At 44.6% G+C, this 8,580-nt stretch overlaps 1 protein-coding gene across 1 annotated transcript in view; it reads right to left on the minus strand.

Moving 5' to 3' along the window:
- The window catches only part of SLC19A3 (solute carrier family 19 (thiamine transporter), member 3), a 14,192-nt gene extending 6,218 nt beyond the window's left edge, over window positions 1-7,974 (minus strand). Inside the window, exons 1-3 of the mRNA XM_006890325.1 lie at window positions 7,825-7,974; window positions 4,646-5,474; window positions 2,313-2,505 (exon numbers count right to left, since the gene is read on the minus strand). Of these exons, the coding sequence (XP_006890387.1) occupies window positions 2,313-2,505; window positions 4,646-5,474; window positions 7,825-7,974 (1,172 nt within the window). The remainder of the gene's footprint in view (window positions 1-2,312; window positions 2,506-4,645; window positions 5,475-7,824) is intronic.
- Between the last annotated feature and the right edge of the window lie 606 nt (window positions 7,975-8,580).

Raw genomic sequence — 8,580 nt, forward strand, 5'->3', positions numbered from 1 at the left:
CAGAGACAATAAGATTGGCAAAGGATAGAGCAGGGTTTAAGGCTATTGTACACAGAGTTGCTGTGAGTCACTGGCGACTCGATGGCACATAACAACAACAACAATTATTGTATGACAATAATCTGGAACGAGATTAGGTATTCTATGTGTGACAACCTGGAATGAGAGGTACACTGCAAAGTGGACTGGGGAGAAGCTAGGGAAGGAGTAGGGAAGAAAATGTGCAACAATGAATAAAAATTTTTAAAAGTAAGATCTTTGGGATTCAAGGTTTTTGGAAAACTTTGCAGGGAGCTCTGGTGGTGCCGTGGGTTAAGTGCTGAACTGTTAGCTGGAAAGGTCAGTGGTTAGAGGCTGCAGTTGGAGTCCACAACACAGGTGACAGATGTGACTGTCTGCTTCTACAGAGATGACAGAGCCAGAACCTGCGGGCAATGCACAATCTTTGCTGTGCTTAACCCGTCATCACAGCCACTGCGCCAGTCTGTCTTACTGAGAGGCTTTCTCTTTTCCACTAGTCTTCTACTTCATTTGTTCACAGGGTCAGCTGGACAGCACACAACACCACAACTGCTTTACTAAACATGGCCTCTTTCTCTGACCCCTGTGAATATAACAAACTCTGTGAGATGAAGTCTTCTCACTTTTCCTTCTAAGGAACATTATGGCTGAACTTCTTCTAAGCCAGATTCATTTGTTCTTTTTCAACAGTTTTGCTGCACTGAGGTAATTTGGGTTTGCTGTGATGCTGAACCTTGTGCTACTGGCGTGTCAAATGCCATAATGGTTTCCCAATGTGGACCATGTTAGGTGAAGCTCCCAGCTGTAAAACAATTTTGGAAGCAGGAGTGGCATCCACTTCCTAAACCACAGGCCTATGGAAACTCTATGAGCTTGGATAAATGATGACAGTGATAGAAAGGCATTAGGTCTTTTGTTCATAGAGTCGCTACGAGGCGTACTCAACTCGATGGCAATCAACAACAACAACATGGTGCATATACTCAGTATTCTTCAACAAGACCACAAGTCAAAGCCTTCCTATGTCTTTGTCTGACTTTGATGTTCATATGAGGCATCTGAAAATCCTACGGCTTGGCTCAGGTGAAGGGGAGTCCTCAAAGTGACGTTCTTGGTCCTTAGCATTTTATAGACAGATTTGTTGCACCACAACAAGATAAAGGTAAATAATCCAGTTGAAAAAAATGGGCACAGGATATGAACAGACACTTCACCAAAGAAGACATTCAGATGGACAACAAACACATGAAGAAATGTTCAAAATCCCTAGGTCTAAGAGAGATGCAAATCAAAACAACTATGAGATATCATCTCACCCCAGTAAGAAAAACAAAATTCAACAAAGCAGCAAACAGCAAATGCTGGTGAGGTTGTGGAGAAACTGGAACCGCTATTCACTGTTGGTGGGAGTGTAAAATGGTGCAACCACTATGGAAGGCTGTATGGCACTTTCTCAAAAAGTTGCAAATAGAGATATCATTTGACCCAGCAATTCCACTACTGGGGATATACCCTAAATAAACTATATTCGCTACCCAAGGAGATATCTGCACACCCATGTTTATCACAGCTTTGTTCACAATAGCAAGAGTTGGAAACAACCCATGTGCCCATCAACAAATGAATGGATAGAGAAGCTGTGGTATAGTAACACAATGGAATACTATGCTGCATTGAAAAACAAGGAACTCATGAAATATTATACAAAATGGGTGACCCTGGAGGACACTATGCTGAGTGAAATATCTCAGTCATAAAAGGACAAATACTGCAAAGTGCCACTGTTGTAAAATAGGACTGACATTGGGGTTGGGGAGAGACTGAGAAAGATGGGGTAACTTATGTATACTGCATTGAAACAGATGAGGGAGAGAACTGTTTAAAGGGATATAGGATTAGGTATTATTTTCATGATAGGAACCCAGAGCAAAGGCTGCATAGTGGAGTGGACTTGGGAGGAGGGACTGTATAACAATGAAAAAAAATTTTCTTTTACTTTTCAAAGAGAAGAGTAAACTGGGGGGCGGGGTAGGAGGCATGGGCAGGGAGAAAAGTACAACAATGAATGAATGGAAATCCAAAGTCTCTAAGCTTTCTTTAAAATTAATAATAATAATAAAAACAAACAAACAAGACAGATTTGCTGCATCTAATCTACTCTGATAGTCACACACTGAATGCTGCAATGGACTAATCCTCTGACGTCAGTTCTCAGAGGCGTCAGAGGAGAACAAAGGGAAAAACACGGCGCTGGATTAACTTCAGGAGTGGAGGGACACAGCAGTACTTACACGGCTATGGTGATGAGGAACATATAGCATGACTTGAATATCAAGTAGCCGGCATAGCACACCCAGATGTTGGTGGTGTAATGCATGAGGAACAGGGAACCTGCGTTGGCCGCGGAGAAGGCCCCCAGCACCAGCTCTCCCAGGAGATTCCAGCTGATCTTCACGTAGCTGACGGCAAAGGCAGCCATGGCCGCTGAGAAGAAAGACAACATCGACTGCTATGGACAACGCCAACACGTCTAAAACCAGCAGTGTTCTCCACAATGGGGGCCGCCCAGTGTGTTAAACTGTGTATTAACTGTACTGTTCTTTATCCATGCTACTCTTCTTCCCAATTCCAGATGGATGTGTTAAGGCCTGGGTTTGAAAGAACAGATCTACAGACTTGCTTTTCAATATGATAAGGTTTGAAATAGAAGATGGTTATGGGGAAAATGAGAGATCACAAAATACAAGATGATTATATCGTTGCAGAGAGCATTCATTCCAGGTGGCTCAGTGGGAGGGAGCTGTATTGTCAACCCAAAGACACACAGTTCTAATCCGCCAGCTACAGGAGAAAGGTGGGCAATCTCCTCCCGTGTGATTTACCATCTCTGGAGACCCTCTGGAGGGTCAGCTATGAGTTGGTTGCTATTTGACAGCTACCAACAACAACTTATTATTACATAATTGCTAATTTATCAAACCATGGAGAATCAGACAGATGGCCCGGTCATGTTCACATATGTTCACCATCAATCAGCATTACTTTCAGACTCAACTTTGTAACTGTCAGACATATGTTGGTGCTGTGCAAAATAGTCCACCAGGATACTGTTTTACTGTGGTCATTATGAAAAATGTCAGATAATGAGATGGTAGCTAAAGGAGGACCAGGTTTGATTTGTAGTGTTTCTGAGATTAAAATTATGTAATTATGCACATTTGCATATACTACACATACTCAATGCATATACATAATTATAATACACAACAGGGCACTCTGGTGGCTTAGTGTTAAGGAGTTGTGTGTTGCCAACCCAAAGGCATACAGTTCAAATCCACCAGCTGCTCTGCAGGAGGCAGGCAGATGGGCAGTCTCCTCCAATGGAACTGACTGCCTTTGAAAACCCACTAGAGGGTCAGCTATGCGTCGGTTCTGACTTGATGGCACAAACTAGCAAACAACCTAACAGTAATTATTATGGTTCATGTCCAAAAAATGACAAGGGTATTTATGTCTCGAGTTCATGACATCTGATGAGTAACTTTTTAAAAATGTGAACTAGGAATGAACCATTGATAAGAAGAAATAATAGTTTTTCCACCAAAAATTGGAATGCAGGGAGTTTCAGTGAGCCCATTCCCAGTCGGTCCTGGACCAAGGAGTTAAATTGAAGCCTCTGAGAAAGGAAAGGAGACAGTAATAAAACCCAAACACGCTTTCTGAGACGTTTTATAAATGAGGGTGTGGAAAATTTCCACTTCCTAGAAAATATTTTCAAAGTCTCTTTTTACGTTTGCCAAGATAAAAATATTTATAATGGAGAACACACACTTCAAAGGCGGGTTTCCCCATGGCAGATTCTTGACTCTTAAAACTCATCCAACCCTTCCCCGCACCATTCATCTCCTAAGAAAGTTGTTGTTTTAGGGGAATTTTGGGTACACAGATTTGCATTGTTAAAGGAGGGAAACTCGGTACTCACTGCTGCAGAGCCGGAACAATGCAGCACTGGCCCTCTGGGAGATCGCTATCCCTGGAGTCAAACCTCCAGGGAGGCTTGGCCTTCGGGTTAACAGCGTGACTCCCTTCTGGTTCTACCACCATGGCTACCTAAGGCAGGGCGGAGGTACTAACAAAATCAAATCCTTTATTAACGAGGTTTTCCTAGCAAACAAGAAGGCTTCATCATTCAGTTCGTATTTAAATAATAATAACAAAAAAGAATCCCCAACACCTTATTTATATATGATTTTGTTGCTGTTATTAAGTAGTGTCACCTCAATTTGGACTCTTTCCATCCAACTTTCGCTGCATGGACAATGTTGGACCTTTTAGTGATGTGCAAATGGAATTTTGGAGGCTAGGCTAGAACTAACCATTCGGGGTCCTTAATCCCAAACCTTTGAGTAACTCCTTGTAACAATCACGTATTAAAGAGAATATTCTTATTTTTTTTTTCTAGTGTTTTCCACTCTGAAAATAGTTAATGTACTTTGTGAATACAGCCCATCTAGCACCATGACAAAGTTTAAAGCATTGTTGTAAGACACCACACTGACAAGTTACTGGCAATAGTCCATACTGCCTACGCTGATCAAGAGAATATATAGCAAGGCTTACTTACCTTCAAAGGTGGCAATAGCTTCTACTGCTCCGTTATAGATGGGAGAATTTGGGGACAAAGCCTTGTAATCCCACAGTATTTGAACATAGTTCAGAACCTGGTTATAACCTGCCGTGGAAAGAGCCCACCACAGAGACCAGTAAAAGAGTCGCCTGGAGGAGTAGCATTCCTTCAGGTCCTGGAACCACTGCACAAAGACTCTCAAAGCCACGTTTTCTGGCTTTGACCAACTCAACTGGCCATCATTCGGATTCCTGGCAAAGGTGGGTGTTTCTGGAGTGGGTTTCTCCTCTTCACAGCCCGGGGCATCACCCTGGTGAGAGGTGCCTAACATCGTGTTTCTGCCGGCTGCCTTCTCGGCTTCTTTTTTGGGTTTGGCATGGAAGAACATGCTCTTCTTGGGCATCGGAAGAAACAGCGACAGGAGGAAGGCTATGGAGACGTACACCATGGTTATGACGTTGAGGTGAAAGTAGGAGACGCCGGCCAGGGAGACGAGGACTTGGGCCAGCACGGAGGCTGCTGTGTAGGCCACCAGGGTGACGCTCCTGCAGTAGCCGCTCACTCTCTGATAGTGCTCCGGGCTCACCACGCTGTAGATGTAGGCGTAGTAGGCCACCTCGGTGGCGGTGACCATCCCGTAGAAGAACTCTACGACCTGCATCGTTCTCACCCCTTGGCCAAAGAGCAGCAGCAGCCAGGTGACGATGAAGCTGATGCCTTGTAAGACGATGACGGGCTTGTAGCGGACGTAATCGGTGAGGACGAACACGGGGAAGAGCAGCGCCAGGTAAGAGTAAGTCCACACAGGAAGGATCTCATTAGTGATCTGCAGGGGTGACAGACAGATCATGTGACCACGAAGCACCAGGAAATGACATGACTTAACAGTTAGGTTCATGTATCTTGCCCAGAAAAAAAAAAATTCTGCATCCAGTTGTTAATTCTTCATGTTGCAGAAAAGCATGAAACGTAGTCCAATCATCAACACAAACCCCAAGTAAATCCTAAACTAAAATCAAGACTCAAAACCCCAAACCAAATCCACAGATTTAAATGCATCCCATTAGCAAGGTGTACTGGGCTAATATTCAATCTGACCTATCTGAACTATCAAATCTAAATTGTGTCTACATGTGGGTAGGTTAGTTAAAAATCAAATTATTTTCAGGTTACTCAGGTTCTGTTAGAGTGGCTGCACACGTCAGAAGCAGCTTCATCTTCGCACACGTGAGAACAGCAGAACAAGTGACCCGGGAGCGTGGGAGAGTGGGAACAGGTATTGCATCTCATCTCCCTCCAGAAACATCTGTCTGGGCTTCCAATTCCTCTCCCGTCCATTCTTCTAGCCAGCTCTGCTCACTCATCTCTCGCTTCTCAGTTTCATAGGGTCAAGTGGGGGAGTTTGGTCAGAACCGTGTGGGTCGTTAGTTTCTGTCGATGGAAAGGACTGAAGACATGGTCGCTCTTTGGGGCACAGTGGCGGAGAGCGGAAGCCTCTGAAGTCACTGAGCCTCCACTGCTGGGGAAGCTGGTCTCACTGAGGCTGTTGTAAGGAGCCATGGTGGTGCAGTGATTAACGGCTCGTTTGAGAATCAAAAGGCTGGTGGCCCAGCTGCCTCTGTGAGGGAGAGAAGTGGCACCTTCTGGAAAGATGACAGCCTTGCAACTCTATTGGGCAGTTCCAGGGAGTGCAGTGGGCTTCCTGATAAGGAGCTGCACTGCCAACTCAAGAGAACATGGTTCGAATCCCTCAGCTGCTCTGTGGGAGAAAGATGGGCAATCTCTCCAATGCACTTTACTGCCTCTGAAAACTTCTGGAGGGTCAGCTGTGAGTCGGTTCCAACTTGACAGTATGTAACAACTGTCTAGGATTTCTCTGAGTCAGACTGACAGCTGTAGGCTGGAAGTTTGTTCTGGGAAGTTTTTACAGAAAGCGGAGGCTGAGAACCAAGCTCAGTGAGGCTGAGCTGCATCTATTGAGGGTAAGGCTAACTGGTCCACAGCAACAGGCTCGGCTCACTGGGTTGATTGTGAACCTGACCCATCCTTTGTGTAGTCTTAATTGCTCTAAATTTCAAGCCGGGAAACTCTGGAGCCAAGCTGTTCCTAAGAGTTGTAGACACCAGAACAGCGCAAGCTTGCCCTTGTGTCTCTGCCGCTTCCAACATTAACCTGCCTTCCAGAAGAAGCCACATTCTACCCAGCATCTTCAGTCCTTGCTGGAAAGTACACACTCAAGGCAGGGAATTCTCCAGCTGGTCAGGGCACGCTCTTGGTGCATTTGTTATAATAAAGAGAGGGAGACTTTTAGATAGAATATGGCCTTCTGGAAGGAGAGAAGGGCCTGCCCACGCCTTATCTGCAGGGAATAGATTTCCAAACGGAGGAAGAGAATTCCATTGAAGAAAAACTACAATTCTTTATCAGATTCTGCTTATAATACAGCAACACGAAAGTGTGTCAGGACTAAATCCTGTGCCTGACAAATGGTCTAGTAATATAGAATCCATATCATGAGAATCTCAACTGAAAACTGGACATGTTCTCAGCATATTTTCTGTATGTGAGGAAATAGTGGAAAAGTTGCAGTATGTGAGAAATAAGAAAATGAGACCCTTTGAAACCAATGTGTTAATCTTATTACCAGCTGAAGGAAATTTTTTTTTTAGTAGACAACAGTTTATTAGTTTCATTTTGTGAGCCAGCCATTGTGTTAGTGTCCCAAACCCAAACTGCCATGATATAATTCTACAAAGCAGGTTGCTTTTTTTTCCATTGTTGCACATTTTCATCCTCCCTTCCCACCTCCTCCCCAAACCCACCCCACAATGCACCCCTTGTTCCGTACTGTTGTCATGCAATGCCTTATCATATATTCCTCTTAGACAGTTCTTCCCCTCATCTGAACTAATGCAGTGTTCATTATCTATCCCCTCTTTCCCCATTCACTCCTCAAACCCCCACCCCCATGTCTGTCCTGTTTTATAACAGCAGCTCCTGACTGATCTGACTGGTACAGGAGATTGCCCCTCCTTCTCCAGCAGAGCATCACGTGGATTCGAACTGCGCACCTCTGGGATTGCAGTACAGCTTCTTGCCACTAGGCCACCAGCACTCGCCTGCTCTGTTGACATCTTAAGGAAACTGAAACCGCACAGCAATACACGTTAACTTACCTCTGCGCTTGTCAGGTTTTTGTGTGGCCCGGATAAATACGGGATGAGGAATGGTTCTGAGAGCCTCATCATGGAGAAAAATCCAAACAGGCAGAGAATAACTGTGGGATAAACCCAGGAACGACCCAGGGACGCTGGGGAACCGTCCATGGCTGACCAAATGGGAGAGAAAAAGAGCAAAAAATTGTTATTTATTCATTTTTGGCTCCTTGGAAAGAATGAAAAACCAAGTATTTATGACAATTTCATGGAAGGAGAAAATAGTATCTGCTAGTGGAAAGGAAACTGCTCTTCAAACGTCGTCCTCTAGTGAGTCAGTCAAATATATCCTTGTCACTGAACATGAACTTGTTAGTCACTGAACTTCTGATGGAACCACTTATTTCTGTTTTTCATCTACAGCGGTACCTGGTAGCTACCAACAAATGGTAAAAGGAGCCTAGGTGGTGTAATGATGACGTACCGAGTTACTATCCAAAAGGTGGGAAGTTCGAACCCCTACCCAGTCACTGCACAGGAGAACTGGTGATCTGCTCCTCTAGAATATTGTTGCTGTTGTGTACGGTCAAGTTGGAACAGTTCCACAGCTGACCCTCCAGCAGGTTTCAGAGGCAGTAAGTTACACGCGAGGAGACTGCCCAGCTTTCTTGCAGAACAGCTTCTGGCTTCGAACTGTGTACCCTTTGGGTTGGCCGTGCAACTCCTTACCACTAAGCTATCAGAGATTACTACCTAGGAAACCAGGCAGTTTTCCTT

Source organism: Elephantulus edwardii, unplaced genomic scaffold (genome assembly GCF_000299155.1).
Source record: "Elephantulus edwardii isolate Elephantulus edwardi_28Jun2011 unplaced genomic scaffold, EleEdw1.0 scaffold00087, whole genome shotgun sequence".
Lineage (NCBI taxonomy): Eukaryota > Metazoa > Chordata > Mammalia > Macroscelidea > Macroscelididae > Elephantulus > Elephantulus edwardii.